This window comes from Oncorhynchus keta, chromosome 7, assembly GCF_023373465.1.
Source record: "Oncorhynchus keta strain PuntledgeMale-10-30-2019 chromosome 7, Oket_V2, whole genome shotgun sequence".
NCBI lineage: Eukaryota > Metazoa > Chordata > Actinopteri > Salmoniformes > Salmonidae > Oncorhynchus > Oncorhynchus keta.
The window spans coordinates 56268670-56288908 of NC_068427.1; the positions used below are offsets into that span (position 1 = coordinate 56268670).

Genomic DNA, 20239 nt, shown 5'->3' on the forward strand with positions numbered 1-20239 from the left:
CTGGTAGGTTGACTGATGACCTGAACCAGGTTGCCACTGACAGTTGAAGCTATTTCCATGTGCAGGATGAAAGCCAGTCAGTATTTAAATCACCCAGAAAATATACCTTCAGGTTGATTCACAGCTGTAGGATTCAGAGAGACATTCCACTAGAGGGACATAAATTAGTTACTTACATTGGTCTTCCAACGCCACTAGAAATGTACCTTTGCTGGATGTGACAACTCAGGGACACAATGGTAGGGATTTACTGAGCTGGGCTTGAGTCAGTTGATAAGTCACTGTCTCAACCAGCCTTATAATGCTGTGAAAGGATCCACCCCGAAATTTGGGTGGATCCCATCCTCCTTATAATGCTGTGAAAGCCAGGAACAGATGGTTTGGGTGGATCCCATCCTCCTGTTGCTGTGAAAGGATCCAAACCTTGCCCATCCTCGGGGATTTGAAAGGATCCCAACCTTAGATTTGGGTGGATCCCATCCTCCTTATAATGCTGTGAAAGGATCAGGAACTGATTTGGGTGGATCCCATCCTCCTTATAATGAGTCCAGAGCAGGGACAGTTGTTACAGACACCCATTGAACTGCAATAATCAAGTAGGAGTTGTGAAGTGGGCCGCAGACAAGGTCTCCCTCAGAGACGGGCCAGATGCAGGGTCTTTTATCAGGCTCAGGATGGCAAAACTATTCAGTTGTTGAGCCTCTTTGGGATTAAAACCCACATGGACTACAATAGAATCAATGTCCTGCGGGAGGCTGCTGTCATTAAAACCCACGGACTAAGATAGACATGTCCATCTTTGAGCAGCTTAGTAATGTCATCTTACTGAGCTCCAGGATGCAGTCCAATTTCTTCAAAATCTCCAAAGACAAGGATATCAGATGCGGGGATCAACTCCCATGCTTCACAGGATAATGACAAGCGTCACAGGATTCAGAGACTCCCATGCTTCACAGGATTCAGAAACCCACTCCCATGGTAAACATGCCATCTCTTCGTTTTCCAGGATTTCTCCCACGTCAGGCTGGCGACCTCCGTGCATCACAGGAAGACCCATCAACCTTCAGATAACCCACTCGTTGGGATTCAGATCAAACAGTTGCGTCACAGGATTCAGAAAACTCTGATGCTTCACAGGATCCTTGAGGCGGCAGGGTAGTGGTTAGAGGGTAGGGCATCAGAGCGCTAGGATTCAGATCTCCCAGTAAGGATTCGAAGGTTGCAAGTTCAAACCCACTGAGGATTCCAACAATGGTACAAATTCTGTCGTTCTGCCCCTGAACAAGGTCAGTTAACCCACTGTTCCCAGGCCATCATTGAAAATAATAATTTGTTCTTAACTGACTTGCCTGGATAAATAAAGTTAAAAAAAAAAAAAATCCGGATTGTCCCAAAAAAGTCTAGTAGCTCCTAAGGCGCTGGAACCGTTAATTTATTTCTCCAGACAGCGTCAGGGCTGCAAAACTCATCCGGTACCAACTTCGTTAGCTTGATGACTAGCAGCTTAGTGTCTCTGTTAAGCAGTATTCCAGGACAAGAAATAGTGGTCCTAGTAGTTAAAGCGAACCGCGTCGTGGAATCCATGCAAAAACAAGTTCGGTATTTATATTCAACGAATATTGGTTATGTTTCAGTAAAATATAACAAATCGAGTATTTCAGCATACAGGCAGAAATTAAAACAAGAGGCCCCGCTGAGGTCTTCCTGGTCAGACCAAGCTGACCTGTTCTTCCTGGTTCTGGGACCCTCCTGTTCTTCCTGGTTCTGACCCTCCTGTTCTTCCTGGTTCTGACCCTCCTGTTCTTCCTAGGTTCTGACCCTCCTGTTCTTCCTAGTTCTGAAAGCCCCACTGTTTTTCAGGGCAAGTTGACTGACCCAGTCCTGTTCTTCCTTGGTTCTGACCCTCCAAAGTGTTCTTCCTGGTTCTGACCAAGAGGCATAGTGGCAGGGCGCTCTTCCTGGTTCAAGATGAAATCCTCCTGTTCTTCCAGGATTCTGACCCTCCTGTTCTTCCTGGTTCCACTGACCCTCCTGTTCTTCCTGGTTCTGACCCTCCTGTTCTTCCTGGTTCTGACCCTCTGTTCTTCCTAGGCCCTCTTGTTCTTCCTGGTTCTGACCCTCCTGTTCTTCCTGGTTCTGACCCTCCTGTTCTTCCTGGTTCTGACCCTCCTGTTCTTCCCAAGAAAGCTAAGGTCTGACCCTCCTGTTCTTCCTAGTCTGACCCTCCTGTTCTTCATGAAGTTCTGACCCTAGTGTTCTTCCTGGTTCTGACCCCCTGTTCTTCCTAATTCTGACCCTCCTGTTCTTCCAAATGGTCCACAGGTTCTGACCCTCCTGTTCTTCTGTTCTGACCCTCCTGTTCTTCCTGGTTCTGACCCTCCTGTTCTTCCTAGTTCTGACCCTCCTGTTCTTCCTGGTTCTGACCCTCCTGTTCTTCCTAGTTCTGACCCTCCTGTTCTTCCTGGTTCTGACCCTCCTGTTCTTCCTGGTTCTGACCCTCCTGTTCTTCCTCAACACGGGGGCCCCTGTTCTTCTAGTTCTGTTCACCCACGACTTCGTGGTTCTGACCCTCCTGTTCTTCCTAGTTCTGACCCTCCTGTTCTTCCTGGTTCTGACCCTCCTGTTCTTCCTACAGGGAGGAGGTGACCCTCCTGTGTGGTGTCCTGTTCTTCCAAAACTAAGTTGATTGTGGACCCTCCTGTTCTTCCTAGTTCTGACCCTCCTGTTCTTCCTGGTTCTGACCCTCCTGTTCTTCCTGGTTCTGACCCTCCACTGTTCTTCCTGGTTCTGACGCCTGTTCAACCTCAGTTCTGAAGAAATCCTGTTCTTCCTGGTTCTGACAAACTTCTGTTCTTCCTGGTTCTCACCCTCCTGTTCTTCCGCCTGGTTCAAGTGACCCTCCCTGTTCTTCCTAGGGTCTGACCCTCTGTTCTTCACTAGTTCTGACCTCCTGTTCTTCCTGGTTCTGACCCTCCTGTTCTTCCTGGTTCTGACCCTCCTGTTCTTCCTGGTTCTGACCCTCCTGTTCTTCCAGAAGTTCTGACCCTCCTGTTCTTCAGTTCTGGGACCCTAGAGACTGAACAGCTTCTGTTCTTCCTCAGTTTAAACAGACCCTCCAGTTCTTCCTGTCAGTTCTGACCCAACCTGTTCTTCCTAATGTTCTGACCCTCCTGTTCTTCACTAGCCACTTTCTTCCTAACTGACCTCCTGTTCTTCCTGTTCTGACCCTACTGTTCTTCCTATGTTCTGACTCATCATCCTGTTCTTCACATGTTCACTGACCCTCCTGTTCTTCCTGGTTTGTTTACTTTGTCTCTTCTCTATGTATTACTGTACTCGATACCCTCCTGTTCTTCCTGTACCATCACCTCCTGTTCTTCCTGGTTATTCTGACCCTCCTGTTCTTCCAGTAGTTCTGAATTCCTGTTAGATTCCTGTTGGTTATCACTGCATTCTCCTAGAAGCACAAGCATTTGTTCGCTCCCTCCTGTTCTCTGCTAACCATGTGTTTTGATTTGATTTGGATCCTGTTCTTATAACCTAGTTCTGCCCTCCAGTGTTCCTGTTCTGACCCTCCTGTTCTTCCTGGTTCTGACCCTCCTGTTCTTCCTGGTTCTGACCCTCCTGTTCTTCCTAGTTCTGACCCTCCTGTTCTTCCTGGTTCTGACCCTCCTGTTCTTCCTAGTTCTGACCCTCCTGTTCTTCCTAGTTCTGACCCTCCTGTTCTTCCTGGTTCTGACCCTCCTGTTCTTCTGTTCTTCCTGTTCTTCCTGGTTCTGACCCCCTGTTCTTCCTGGTTCTGACCCTCCTGTTCTTCCTGGTTCTGACCCTCCTGTTCTTCCTAGTTCTGACCCTCCTGTTCTTCCTAGTTCTGACCCTCCTGTTCTTCCTGGTTCTGACCCTCCTGTTCTTCCTGGTTCTGACCCTCCTGTTCTTCCTAGTTCTGACCCTCCTGTTCTTCCTAGTTCTGACCCTCCTGTTCTTCCTGGTTCTGACCCTCCTGTTCTTCCTGGTTCTGACCCTCCTGTTCTTCCTAGTTCTGACCCTCCTGTTCTTCCTAGTTCTGACCCTCCTGTTCTTCCTGGTTCTGACCCTCCTGTTCTTCCTAGTTCTGACCCTCCTGTTCTTCCTGGTTCTGACCCTCCTGTTCTTCCTAGTTCTGACCCTCCTGTTCTTCCTGGTTCTGACCCTCCTGTTCTTCCTAGTTCTGACCCTCCTGTTCTTCCTGGTTCTGACCCTCCTGTTCTTCCTAGTTCTGACCCTCCTGTTCTTCCTAGTTCTGACCCTCCTGTTCTTCCTAGTTCTGACCCTCCTGTTCTTCCTGGTTCTGACCCTCCTGTTCTTCCTAGTTCTGACCCTCCTGTTCTTCCTAGTTCTGACCCTCCTGTTCTTCCTGGTTCTGACCCTCCTGTTCTTCCTAGTTCTGACCCTCCTGTTCTTCCTGGTTCTGACCCTCCTGTTCTTCCTGGTTCTGACCCTCCTGTTCTTCCTGGTTCTTACCCTCCTGTTCTTCCTAGTTCTGACCTCCTGTTGCATTGACCCTCCTGTTCTTCCTAGTTCTGACCCCTCCTGTTCTTCCTTTCTGACCCTCCTGTTCTTCCTGGTTCTGACCTGAAAAGGGACAACTTTACCTGTTATGTTCTTCCTGCTAAAACAGCCAAATATTCCTGGTTGGACATTAGTAAAACATTGTGGGCCCGTTCTTCCTGGTTCTGACAATATATCAATCATGAGTCAAAACCTGGGACAATTTCAACTGTTAGGTAAAACAGCCAAATAGATTTGGACAATTTCAACTGAGGTAGATCAGATTTGACTAATTTCAACTGAGGTAGATCAGATTTGACTAATTTCAACTGAGGTAGATCAGATTTGACTAATTTCAACTGAGGTAGATCAGATTTGACTAATTTCAACTGAGGTAGATCAGATTTGACTAATTTCAACTGAGGTAGATCAGATTTGACTAATTTCAACTGAGGTAGATCAGATTTGACTAATTTCAACTGAGGTAGATCAGATTTGACTAATTTCAACTGAGGTAGATCAGATTTGACTAATTTCAACTGAGGTAGATCAGATTTGACTAATTTCAACTGAGGTAGATCAGATTTGACTAATTTCAACTGAGGTAGATCAGATTTGACTAATTTCAACTGAGGTAGATCAGATTTGACTAATTTCAACTGAGGTAGATCAGATTTGACTAATTTCAACTGAGGTAGATCAGATTTGACTAATTTCAACTGAGGTAGATCAGATTTGACTAATTTCAACTGAGGTAGATCAGATTTGACTCATTTCAACTGAGGTAGATCAGATTTGACTCATTTCAACTGAGGTAGATCAGATTTGTTGAATGTGTTCCAGTCTGGTCAATGGAACGTCTCCATGGACTCCTTTACCACATCGATGTAGTAGGATACAGGTTCCATTCTACCCATTCTATACGTACTTGATGAGCTCCTTCTCGCGGACCTCCAGCTGCAACATGATGGCACTCAGCTCCATGTAGAGGTTGTTAGCTCTCTCCAACTTCCTCTCGTAGTGCTCCCTGATGTCCAGGGCATGTCTAGAGAGAGAGACAGAACGCTCAATACACATCTATCAACAGTTGAAGTGGGAAGTTTACATACACTTAGGTTGGAGAAATTAAAACTCGTTTTTCAACCACTCCACACATTTCTTGTTAACTAACTATAGTTTTGGCAAGTCGGTTAGGACATCTACTTTGTGCAAGTCATTTTTCCAACAATTGTTTACAGACAAATTATTTCACTGTATCACAATTCCAGTGGATCAGAAATGTACATACACTAAGTTGACTGTGCCTTTAAACAGCTTGGAAAATTCCAGAAAATTATGTCATGGCTTTAGAAGCTTCTGATAGTTGACATAATTTGAGTCAATTGGAGGTGTACCTGTGGATGTATTTCAAGGCCTACCTTCAAACTCAGTGCCTCTTTGCTTGACATCATGGGGAAATCAAAAGAAATCAGCCAAGACCTCAGATAAAACAATTGTAGACCTCTACAAGTCTGGTTCATCCTTGGGAGCAATTTCCAAATGCCTGAAGGTACCACGTTCATCTGTACAAACAATAGTACGCAAGTATAAACACCATGGGACCACTTAGCCGTCATACTGCTCAGGTAGGAGACGTGTTCTGCCTCCTAGAGATGAACGTACTTTGGTGCGAAAAGTGCAAATAAATCCCAGAACAACAGCAAAGGACCTTGTGAAGATACTGGAGGAAACAGGTACCAAAGTATCTATATCCACAGTAAAATGAGTCCTATATCGACATAACCTGAAAGGCCGCTCAGCAAGGAAGAAGCCACTGCTCCAAAACCGACATATAAAAAGCCAGACTACGGTTTGCAACTTCACATGGGGACAAAGATACCTAAATGTCCTCTGGTCTGTTGAAACAAAAATAGAACTGTTTGGTCATAATAAACATCGTTATGTTTGGTGGAAAAAGGGGGAGGCTTGCAAGCTGAAGAACACCATCACAACCATGAAGCACGAGGGGTGGCAGCATCATGCTGTGGGGGTACTTTGCTGCAGGAGGGTCTGGTGCACTTCACAAAATAGATGGCTTCATGAGGTAGGAAAATTATGTGGATATATTGAAGCAACATCTCAAGACATCAGTCAGGAAGTTAAAGCTTGGTCGCAAATGGGTCTTCCAAATGGACAATGACCCCAAGCATACTTCCAAAGTTGTGGCAAAATGGCTTAAGGACAACAAAGTCAAGGTATTGGAGTGGTCATCACAAAGCCCTGACCTCAATCCTATAGAAAATGTGTGAGCAGAACTGAAAAAGAGTGTGCGAGCAAGGAGGCCTACAAACCTGACTCAGCTACACCAGCTCTGTAATGAGGAATGGGACAAAATTCACCCAACTTATTGTGGGAAGCTTGTGGAAGGCTACCTGAAATGTTTGACCCAAGTTAAACAATATAAAAGCAATGCTACCAAATACTAATTGAGATTATGTAAACTTCTGACCCACTGGGAATGTGATGAAAGAAATAAAAGCTGAAATAAATCATTTTCTCTACTATTATTCTGACTTTTCACATTCTTAAAATGAAGTGGTGATCCTAACTGACCTAAAACAGGGCATTTTTACTCGGATTAAATGTCAGGAATTGTGAAAAACTGAGTATAAATGTATTTGGCTGAGGTGTATGCAAACTTCCCGACTTCACCTGTATATACAAACTCTCTCTCTCCTACCTGAGTTCATCCCTCCTGCGTTTGATCAGCTCCTCATCCAGTCGGTGGATGCAGGTTCCTTCAGACTTGATCTTCTCAAAGTGTTTCCTCACCTCCTCCCTCCACTCAGACTGACACAGGGAGAACAGGACACTCAGGGTTACATATCACTACAGGGTGGCTATAGCTTATAGCCTGTCTATAAGGACAGGTATGCTAGGGGATTAGAATGGTCTATAAGGACAGGTATGCTAGGGGCTTAGAATGGTCTATAGGGACAGGTATGCTAGGGGATTAGAATGGTCTATAAGGACAGGTATGCTAGGGGCTTAGAATGGTCTATAAGGACAGGTATGCTAGGGGCTTAGAATGGTCTATAAGGACAGGTATGCTAGGGGCTTAGAATGGTCTATAAGGACAGGTATGCTAGGGGCTTAGAATGGTCTATAAGGACAGGTATGCTAGGGGATTAGAATGGTCTATAAGGACAGGTATGCTAGGGGCTTAGAATGGTCTATAAGGACAGGTATGCTAGGGGCTTAGAATGGTCTATAAGGACAGGTATGCTAGGGGATTAGAATGGTCTATAAGGACAGGTATGCTAGGGGCTTAGAATGGTCTATAAGGACAGGTATGCTAGGGGCTTAGAATGGTCTATAAGGACAGGTATGCTAGGGGCTTAGAATGGTCTATAAGGACAGGTATGCTAGGGGATTAGAATGGTCTATAAGGACAGGTATGCTAGGGGCTTAGAATGGTCTATAAGGACAGGTATGCTAGGGGCTTAGAATGGTCTATAAGGACAGGTATGCTAGGGGATTAGAATGGTCTATAAGGACAGGTATGCTAGGGGCTTAGAATGGTCTATAAGGACAGGTATGCTAGGGGATTAGAATGGTCTATAAGGACAGGTATGCTAGGGGATTAGAATGGTTGTGTTCTCACCTGAGACTTGAAGTAGGTCTCCTGAGGAGCTCCCAGGATATCAGCTGAGGCGATGTCCAGATGGAGTAGGATTTGACGGAATGACGGACGGTTCCTGGGCTTCCCTTGCCTGGAGGGGAGGAGAAAGGCAAATAGCAAGGAGAGAGGGAGGAGAACAAGAGAGTGGAGTGGAGACCAACCAAAAAGAGGAAGGAGAGGGCAACATGAATCCATGTTATTATACAGGAAGATATTACCGAGAATATTTGCAGGGATATTTATCTCAGATCTGCGTATCTCACCATGTCTGCTTCATGAGGATCTTGAACCCATCAGGGCACGTGGAGGGAACAGGGAGGTGGAGGCTGTTGCTACCCACACCCCAGATGATGGCTGAGGAGTCCACGTCTTTATAGGGGATCTCTCCAGTCAGCAGCTCCCATAACACCACGCCAAACGACCTGTACTCCACACAGAGGGTTAACAAACACTATGTGCTATATTAACTTCCTCCCAACATAACCCCACAGCGCATAAAGTGTTCAGACCCCTTGACTTTTTCCACATTTTGCAAAAAAATGTGAAATAATTTATTTTTCCTCATCAATCTACACACAATATCCCATAATGACGAAGTGAAAAACAGGTTTCTTTAAGTTTTTGCAAATTTGAATGAAAAACAAAAACAGAAATATCACATTTCCATAAGTATTCAGACCCTTTACTCAGTACTTTGTTGAAGCACCTTTGGCAGCGATTACAGCCTCCAGTCTTCTTGGGTATGACGCTGCAAGCTTGGCACACCTGTATTTGGGGAGTTTCTCCCATTCTTCTCTGCAGATCCTCTCAAGCTCTGTCAGGTTGGATGGGGAGCGTCGCTCCACAGCTATTTTCAGGCCTCTCCAGAGATGTTCGATCGGGTTCAAGTCCGGGTTCTGGCTGGGCCACTCAAGGACACTCAAGAGACTTTTTCCAAAGCCACTTCTGTGTGGTCCTGGCTGTGTGCTTAGGGTCGTTGTCCTGTTGGAAGGTGAACCTTTGCCCCATTCTGAGGTCCTGAGCGTTCTGGAGCAGGTTTTCATCAAGGATCTCTGTACTTTGCTCCGTTCATCTTTGCCTCAATCCAGACTAGTCTCTCAGTCCCTGCCGCTGAAAAACATCCTCACAGCATGATGCTGCCACCACCATGCTTCACCGTAGGGATGGTGCCACCTCCATGTTTCACCTTAGGGCTGGTATTGGCCAGGTGATGTGCGGAGCCTGGTTTCCTCCAGACGTGACGCTTGGAATTCAGGCCAAAGAGTTTAATCTTGATTTCATCAGACCAGATAATCTTGTTTCTCATGGTCTGAGAGTCTTTAGGTGCTTTTTGGAAAACTCCAAGTGGGCTGTCTTGTGTCTTTTACTGAGGAGTGTCTTCCGTCGGGCCACTCTACCATAAAGGCCTGATTGGTGTAGTGCTTTGACCTCATGGCTTGGTTTTTGCTCTGACATGCACTGTCAACTGTGGGACCTTATATAGACAGGTGTGTGCCTTTCCAAATCATGTCCAATCAATTGAATTTACCACAGGTGGACTCCAGTCAAGTTGTAGAAACATCTCAAGGATGATCAATGGAAACAGGATGCACTTGAGCTCAATTTCAAGTCTCATAGCAAAGGGTCTGAAAACTTATGTAAAAAGGTATTTCTGTTTTTTAATACATTTGCAAACATTTCTAAAAAACTATTTTTCACTTTAAGATTATGGGGTAGTGTGTGTAGATTGATGAGAATATTTATTTTAAAATCCATTTTAGAATAAGCCTGTAACGGATTTTGTATATCGTTCATGAGTTGGCCCCACATATTTATGAACGGCTGTACCTGATGTCCTTTGTGGCTATCTCATGAATTGATGTATTTAGGTGAGTGGTTTATGAGTTGCCCTTCGTGTTCGCTCCTATAACCTATAATTCTGTATCTCTTTGTGACTAATTAGTATACAGGTAGACCAGAGGGACCTGATTGGCTGATGAGTGGCAACCCTGATTAGAAGCACCTGCTGCTCATCAGTTGTTCCTTAGCTGTTTTGAATTAAAGAAAATTGTACCTACTCACTGAAGAAGGCTGTAAAGCCGAAACATCTGGGTATGCTATCCCTGATGCAGTAAAACAATTAAAAACATTGAATAATGAAGTAAGATTTATGCAACATTTAAGAGTGAGAATCTATAACACCTCTTTGTTTGTCTCTTTGTTGGCTTTACGCCGCCACCAGGCTTCACGGTTCTCTTTACGCCCCCACCAGGCTTCTGGGAGTGCGCCACGGTTCTCTTTTGATTACTTATTGTTGTACTCACCAGATGTCTACTTTCTCAGACACCGGTTCGTTCCTGATGACCTCTGGGGCCATCCAGGCCACCGTACCAGCGAACGACATCTGAGTACTCTTATCACTGAGCTCCTTGGACGTCCCGAAGTCACTGATCTTCACGGTGTCTTGTTGGGTCACCAGCACACTGAGGTAGAAGAGGAGAATCATGACATCAGGACATCAGGACAGTAGGACCTCAGTGGAGGAAACATGTGGGCAATAACTTATAACCTCAACAAACAACCTGAATTGGTCAACAACATTGGTCCATAATATAAAACCTAAGCACAAACTCGAACAGAAATACAGTGGCGAAAGGACTCAGCTGTCCAAAACATGAGACAGACAGACAGACAGACAGACAGACAGACAGACAGACAGACAGACAGACAGAGGTCATTGAGACAGACAGACAGACAGACACAGGTCTTTGAGACAGACAGACAGGTCTTTGAGACAGACAGACAGATTCAGAGTTGAATACCGCTGAATAACAGAGTTGAATACCGCTGACTAACAGAGTTTAAGAGTTTAAACTCTGTTGGGTATCAGATGATACCATGGAGACAGCTAGTCTAATTGGGGTCTGATACCATGGAGACAGCTAGTCTAACTGGGATCTGATACCATGGAGACAGCTAGTCTAACTGGGGTCTGATACCATGGAGACAGATAGTCTAACTGGGGTCTGAAACCATGGAGACAGCTAGTCTAACTGGGGTCTGAAACCATGGAGATAGCTAGTCTAACTGGGGTCTGATACCATGGAGACAGCTAGTCTAACTGGGGTCTGATACCATGGAGACAGCTAGTCTAACTGGGGTCTGATACCATGGAGACAGTTAGTCTGATACCATGGAGACAACTAGTCTTACTGGGGTCTGATACCATGTAGACAGTTAGTCTGATACCATGGAGACAACTAGTCTAACTGGGATCTGATACCATGGAGACAGCTAGTCTAACTGGGGTCTGATACCATGGAGACAGTTAGTCTAACTGGGATCTGATACCATGGAGACAGCTAGTCTAACTGGGGTCTGATACCATGGAGACAGCTAGTCTAACTGGGGTCTGATACCATGGAGACAGCTAGTCTAACTGGGGTCTGATACCATGGAGACAGCTAGTCTAACTGGGGTCTGATACCATGGAGACAGCTAGTCTAACTGGGGTCTGATACCATGGAGACAGCTAGTCTAACTGGGGTCTGATACCATGGAGACAGCTAGTCTAACTGGGGTCTGATACCATGGAGACAGCTAGTCTGATACCATGGAGACAGCTAGTCTAACTGGGGTCTGATACCATGGAGACAGTTAGTCTAACTGGGGTCTGATACCATGGAGACAGCTAGTATACCTGGGGTCTGATACCATGGAGACAGCTAGTCTAACTGGGGTCTGATACCATGGAGACAGCTAGTCTAACTGGGGTCTGATACCATGGAGACAGCTAGTCTAACTGGGGTCTGATACCATGGAGACAGCTAGTCTAACTGGGGTCTGATACCATGGAGACAGCTAGTCTAACTGGGATCTGATACCATGGAGACAGCTAGTCTAACTGGGGTCTGATACCATGGAGACAGCTAGTCTAACTGGGGTCTGAGACCATGGAGACAGCTAGTCTAACTGGAGTCTGATACCATAGAGACAGCTAGTCTAACTGGGATCTGATACCATGGAGACAGCTAGTCTAACTGGGGTCTGATACCATGGAGACAGCTAGTCTAACTGGGGTCTGATACCATGGAGACAGCTAGTCTAACTGGGGTCTGATACCATGGAGACAGCTAGTCTAACTGGGGTCTGATAACATGGAGACAGCTAGTCTAACTGGGGTCTGATACCATGGAGACAGCTAGTCTAACTGGGGTCTGATACCATGGAGACAGCTAGTCTAACTAACAGACAGACCTCTCCCCATCTCTTTATTACAGACAGACCTCTCCCCATCTCTTTATTACAGACAGACCTCTCCCCATCTCTATATTACAGACAGACCTCTCCCCATCTCTATATTACAGACAGACCTCTCCCCATCTCTTTATTACAGACAGACCTCTCCCCATCTCTTTATTACAGACAGACCTCTCCCCATCTCTATATTACAGACAGACCTCTCCCCATCTCTATATTACAGACAGACCTCTCCCCATCTCTTTATTACAGACAGACCTCTCCCCATCTCTATATTACAGACAGACCTCTCCCCATCTCTTTATTACAGACAGACCTCTCCCCATCTCTTTATTACAGACAGACCTCTCCCCATCTCTTTATTACAGACAGACCTCTCCCCATCTCTATATTACAGACAGACCTCTCCCCATCTCTTTATTACAGACAGACCTCTCCCCATCTCTATATTACAGACAGACCTCTCCCCATCTCTATATTACAGACAGACCTCTCCCCATCTCTTTATTACAGACAGACCTCTCCCCATCTCTACATTACAGACAGACCTCTCCCCATCTCTACATTACAGACAGACCTCTCCCCATCTCTTTATTACAGACAGACCTCTCCCCATCTCTATATTACAGACAGACCTCTCCCCATCTCTATATTACAGACAGACCTCTCCCCATCTCTTTATGACAGACAGACCTCTCCCCATCTCTATATTACAGACAGACCTCTCCCCATCTCTATATTACAGACAGACCTCTCCCCATCTCTATATTACAGACAGACCTCTCCCCATCTCTTTATTACAGACAGATCTCTCCCCATCTCTATATTACAGACAGACCTCTCCCCATCTCTATATTACAGACAGACCTCTCCCCATCTCTTTATGACAGACAGACCTCTCCCCATCTCTATATTACAGACAGACCTCTCCCCATCTCTTCATTACAGACAGACCTCTCCTCATCTCTTTACTACAGACAGACCTCTCCCCATCTCTTTACTACAGACAGACCTCTCCCCATCTCTATATTACAGACAGACCTCTCCCCATCTCTTTATGACAGACAGACCTCTCCCCATCTCTATATTACAGACAGACCTCTCCTCATCTCTTTATTACAGACAGACCTCTCCCCATCTCTATATTACAGACAGACCTCTCCCCATCTCTATATTACAGACAGACCTCTCCCCATCTCTTTATTACAGACAGACCTCTCCCCATCTCTATATTACAGACAGACCTCTCCCCATCTCTATATTATGACAGACCTCTCCTCATCTCTATATTACAGACAGACCTCTCCCCATCTCTATATTATGACAGACCTCTCCCCATCTCTATATTACAGACAGACCTCTCCTCACCTCTTTATTACAGACAGATCTCTCCCCATCTCTTTACTACAGACAGACCTCTCCCCATCTCTTTATTATGACAGACCTCTCCCCATCTCTTTATTACAGACAGACCTCTCCCCATCTCTTTATTACAGACAGACCTCTCCCCATCTCTATATTACAGACAGACCTCTCCCCATCTCTTTATTACAGACAGACCTCTCCCCATCTCTACATTACAGACAGACCTCTCCCCATCTCTATATTACAGACAGACCTCTCCCCATCTCTTTATTACAGACAGACCTCTCCCCATCTCTACATTACAGACAGACCTCTCCCCATCTCTACATTACAGACAGACCTCTCCCCATCTCTTTATTACAGACAGACCTCTCCCCATCTCTATATTACAGACAGACCTCTCCCCATCTCTATATTACAGACAGACCTCTCCCCATCTCTTTATGACAGACAGACCTCTCCCCATCTCTATATTACAGACAGACCTCTCCCCATCTCTATATTACAGACAGACCTCTCCCCATCTCTTTATTACAGACAGACCTCTCCCCATCTCTATATTACAGACAGACCTCTCCTCATCTCTTTATTACAGACAGACCTCTCCCCATCTCTATATTACAGACAGACCTCTCCCCATCTCTTTATTACAGACAGATCTCTCCCCATCTCTATATTACAGACAGACCTCTCCCCATCTCTATATTACAGACAGACCTCTCCCCATCTCTTTATGACAGACAGACCTCTCCCCATCTCTATATTACAGACAGACCTCTCCCCATCTCTTCATTACAGACAGACCTCTCCTCATCTCTTTACTACAGACAGACCTCTCCCCATCTCTTTACTACAGACAGACCTCTCCCCATCTCTATATTACAGACAGACCTCTCCCCATCTCTTTATGACAGACAGACCTCTCCCCATCTCTATATTACAGACAGACCTCTCCTCATCTCTTTATTACAGACAGACCTCTCCCCATCTCTATATTACAGACAGACCTCTCCCCATCTCTATATTACAGACAGACCTCTCCCCATCTCTTTATTACAGACAGACCTCTCCCCATCTCTATATTACAGACAGACCTCTCCCCATCTCTATATTATGACAGACCTCTCCTCATCTCTATATTACAGACAGACCTCTCCCCATCTCTATATTATGACAGACCTCTCCCCATCTCTATATTACAGACAGACCTCTCCCCATCTCTTTATTACAGACAGACCTCTCCCCATCTCTATATTACAGACAGACCTCTCCCCATCTCTATATTACAGACAGACCTCTCCCATCTCTATATTACATACAGACCTCTCCCCATCTCTTTATTACAGACAGACCTCTCCCCATCTCTATATTACAGACAGACCTCTCCCCATCTCTTTATTACAGACAGACCTCTCCCCATCTCTATATTACAGACAGACCTCTCCCCATCTCTTTATTACAGACAGACCTCTCCCCATCTCTTTACTACAGACAGACCTCTCCCCATCTCTATATTACAGACAGACCTCTCCCCATCTCTATATTACAGACAGACCTCTCCCCATCTCTTTATGACAGACAGACCTCTCCCCATCTCTATATTACAGACAGACCTCTCCCCATCTCTTTATGACAGACAGACCTCTCCCCATCTCTATATTACAGACAGACCTCTCCCCATCTCTTCATTACAGACAGACCTCTCCCCATCTCTTTACTACAGACAGACCTCTCCCCATCTCTATATTACAGACAGACCTCTCCCCATCTCTTTATGACAGACAGACCTCTCCCCATCTCTATATTACAGACAGACCTCTCCTCATCTCTTTATTACAGACAGACCTCTCCCCATCTCTATATTACAGACAGACCTCTCCCCATCTCTATATTACAGACAGACCTCTCCCCATCTCTTTATTACAGACAGACCTCTCCCCATCTCTATATTACAGACAGACCTCTCCCCATCTCTATACTATGACAGACCTCTCCTCATCTCTATATTACAGACAGACCTCTCCCCATCTCTATATTATGACAGACCTCTCCCCATCTCTATATTACAGACAGACCTCTCCCCATCTCTTTATTACAGACAGACCTCTCCCCATCTCTATATTACAGACAGACCTCTCCCCATCTCTTTATTACAGACAGACCTCTCCCCATCTCTTTACTACAGACAGACCTCTCCCCATCTCTATATTACAGACAGACCTCTCCCCATCTCTTTATTATGACAGACCTCTCCCCATCTCTTTATTACAGACAGACCTCTCCCCATCTCTTTACTACAGACAGACCTCTCCCCATCTCTATATTACAGACAGACCTCTCCCCATCTCTTTATTACGACAGACCTCTCCCCATCTCTATATTACAGACAGACCTCTCCCCATCTCTATATTACAGACAGATCTCTCCCCATCTCTTTATTACAGACAGACCTCTCCCCATCTCTTTATTACAGACAGACCTCTCCCCATCTCTTTACTACAGACAGACCTCTCCCCATCTCTTTATTACAGCCAGACCTCTCCCCATCTCTTCATTACAGACAGACCTCTCTCCATCTCTTTATTAAGGACAGACCTCTCCTCATCTCTTTATTAAGGACAGACCTCTCCTCATCTCTATATTACAGACAGACCTCTCCCCATCTCTTTATTACAGACAGACCTCTCCCCATCTCTTTATTACAGCCAGACCTCTCCCCATCTCTTCATTACAGACAGACCTCTCTCCATCTCTTTATTAAGGACAGACCTCTCCTCATCTCTTTATTAAGGACAGACCTCTCCTCATCTCTATATTACAGACAGACCTCTCCTCATCTCTTTATTAAGGACAGACCTCTCCTCATCTCTTTATTACAGACAGACCTCTCCTCATCTCTATATAACAGACAGACCTCTCCCCATCTCTTTATTACAGACAGACCTCTCCCCATCTCTATATTACAGACAGACCTCTCCCCATCTCTTTATTACAGACAGACCTCTCCCCATCTCTATATTACAGACATACCTCTCCTCATCTCTTTACTACAGACAGACCTCTCCCCATCTCTATATTACAGACAGACCTCTCCCCATCTCTTTATTACAGACAGACCTCTCCCCATCTCTATATTACAGACAGACCTCTCCCCATCTCTATATTACAGACAGACCTCTCCCCATCTCTTTATTACAGACAGACCTCTCCCCATCTCTATATTACAGACAGACCTCTCCCCATCTCTATATTACAGACAGACCTCTCCCCATCTCTATATTACAGACAGACCTCTCCCCATCTCTATATTACAGACAGACCTCTCCCCATCTCTATATTACAGACAGACCTCTCCCCATCTCTATATTACTGACAGACCTCTCCCCATCTCTATATTACAGACAGACCTCTCCCCATCTCTATATTACAGACAGACCTCTCCCCATCTCTATATTACAGACAGACCTCTCCCCATCTCTATATTACAGACAGACCTCTCCCCATCTCTATATTACTGACAGACCTCTCCCCATCTCTATATTACTGACAGACCTCTCCCCATCTCTATATTACAGACAGACCTCTCCCCATCTCTATATTACAGACAGACCTCTCCCCATCTCTATATTACAGACAGACCTCTCCCCATCTCTATATTACAGCCAGACCTCTCCCCATCTCTATATTACAGACAGACCTCTCCCCATCTCTATATTACAGACAGACCTCTCCCCATCTCTATATTACAGACAGACCTCTCCCCATGTCTTTATTACAGACAGACCTCTCCCCATGTCTTTATTACAGACAGACCTCTCCCCATCTCTATATTACAGACAGACCTCTCCCCATCTCTTTATTACAGACAGACCTCTCCCCATGTCTTTATTACAGACAGACCTCTCCCCATGTCTTTATTACAGACAGACCTCTCCCCATCTCTTTATTACAGACAGACCTCTCCCCATGTCTTTATTACAGACAGACCTCTCCCCATCTCTTTATTACAGACAGACCTCTCCCCATCTCTTTATTACAGACAGACCTCTCCCCATCTCTATATTACAGACAGACCTCTCCCCATCTCTTTATTATGACAGACCTCTCCCCATCTCTTTATTACAGACAGACCTCTCCCCATCTCTTTATTATGACAGACCTCTCCCCATCTCTTTATTACAGACAGACCTCTCCCCATCTCTTTATTACAGACAGACCTCTCCCCATCTCTTTATTACAGACAGACCTCTCCCCATCTCTTTATTACAGACAGACCTCTCCCCATCTCTATATTACAGACAGACCTCTCCCCATCTCTATATTAAGGACAGACCTCTCCCCATCTCTTTATTATGACAGACCTCTCCCCATCTCTTTATTACAGACAGACCTCTCCCCATCTCTTTATTATGACAGACCTCTCCCCATCTCTATATTACAGACAGACCTCTCCCCATCTCTATATTACAGACAGACCTCTCCCCATCTCTATATTACAGACAGACCTCTCCCCATCTCTATATTACTGACAGACCTCTCCCCATCTCTATATTACAGACAGACCTCTCCCCATCTCTATATTACAGACAGACCTCTCCCCATCTCTTTATTACAGACAGACCTCTCCCCATCTCTTTATTACAGACAGACCTCTCCCCATCTCTATATTACAGACAGACCTCTCCCCATCTCTATATTACAGACAGACCTCTCCCCATCTCTATATTACTGACAGACCTCTCCCCATCTCTTTATTATGACAGACCTCTCCCCATCTCTTTATTACAGACAGACCTCTCCCCATCTCTATATTACAGACAGACCTCTTCCCATCTCTATATTACATACAGACCTCTCCCCATCTCTTTATTACAGACAGACCTCTCCCCATCTCTTTATTACATACAGACCTCTCCCCATCTCTATATTACATACAGACCTCTCCCCATCTCTTTATTACAGACAGACCTCTCCCCATCTCTATATTACTGACAGACCTCTCCCCATCTCTTTATTACAGACAGACCTCTCCTCATCTCTATATTACAGACAGACCTCTCCCCATCTCTATATTACAGACAGACCTCTCCCCATCTCTTTACTAAAGACAGACCTCTCCCCATCTCTATATTACAGACAGACCTCTCCCCATCTCTTTATTACAGACAGACCTCTCCCCATCTCTTTATTACAGACAGACCTCTCCCCATCTCTTTATTACAGACATACCTCTCCCCATCTCTTTATTACAGACAGACCTCTCCCCATCTCTATATTACAGACAGACCTCTCCCCATCTCTATATTACAGACAGACCTCTCCCCATCTCTATATTAAGGACAGACCTCTCCCCATCTCTATATTACAGACAGACCTCTCCCCATCTCTTCATTACAGACAGACCTCTCCCCATCTCTTTATTACAGACAGACCTCTCCCCATCTCTTTATTATGACAGACCTCTCCCCATCTCTTTATTACAGACAGACCTCTCCCCATCTCTATATTACGGACAGACCTCTCCCCATCTCTTTATTACAGACAGACCTCTCCCCATCTCTTTATTACAGACAGACCTCTCCCCATCTCTATATTACAGACAGACCTCTCCCCATCTCTTTATTATGACAGACCTCTCCCCATCTCTTTATTACAGACAGACCTCTCCCCATCTCTTTATTATGACAGACCTCTCCCCATCTCTTTATTACAGACAGACCTCTCCCCATCTCTTTATTACAGACAGACCTCTCCCCATCTCTTTATTACAGACAGACCTCTCCCCATCTCTATATTACAGACAGACCTCTCCCCATCTCTTTATTATGACAGACCTCTCCCCATCTCTTTATTACAGACAGACCTCTCCCCATCTCTTTATTATGACAGACCTCTCCCCATCTCTTTATTACAGACAGACCTCTCCCCATCTCTTTATTACAGACAGACCTCTCCCCATCTCTTTATTACAGACAGACCTCTCCCCATCTCTTTATTACAGACAGACCTCTCCCCATCTCTTTATTACAGACAGACCTCTCCCCATCTCTTTATTACAGACAGACCTCTCCCCATCTCTATATTACAGACAGACCTCTCCCCATCTCTTTATTACAGACAGACCTCTCCCCATCTCTTTATTACAGACAGACCTCTCCCCATCTCTTCATTACAGACAGACCTCTCCCCATCTCTATATTACAGACATACCTCTCCCCATCTCTTTACTACAGACAGACCTCTCCCCATCTCTTTATTATGACAGACCTCTCCCCATCTCTTTATTATGACAGACCTCTCCCCATCTCTATATTACAGACAGACCTCTCCCCATCTCTATATTAAGGACAGACCTCTCCCCATCTCTTTATTATGACAGACCTCTCCCCATCTCTATATTACAGACAGACCTCTCCCCATCTCTATATTAAGGACAGACCTCTCCCC

The 20239-nt window shown here is 45.3% G+C and overlaps 1 protein-coding gene across 2 annotated transcripts in view; it reads right to left on the bottom strand.

Moving 5' to 3' along the window:
• The window catches only part of si:ch211-45c16.2 (mitogen-activated protein kinase kinase kinase 13), a 179873-nt gene that overhangs the window by 28468 nt on the left and 131166 nt on the right, over positions 1–20239 (bottom strand). For both annotated transcript variants that reach the window (XM_052523302.1, XM_052523301.1), the window contains 5 exons: positions 10492–10650; positions 8452–8610; positions 8171–8279; positions 7247–7356; positions 5456–5572 (listed from right to left, as the gene is read on the bottom strand). In XM_052523302.1, the coding sequence (XP_052379262.1) occupies positions 5456–5572; positions 7247–7356; positions 8171–8279; positions 8452–8610; positions 10492–10650 (654 nt within the window). The remainder of the gene's footprint in view (positions 1–5455; positions 5573–7246; positions 7357–8170; positions 8280–8451; positions 8611–10491; positions 10651–20239) is intronic.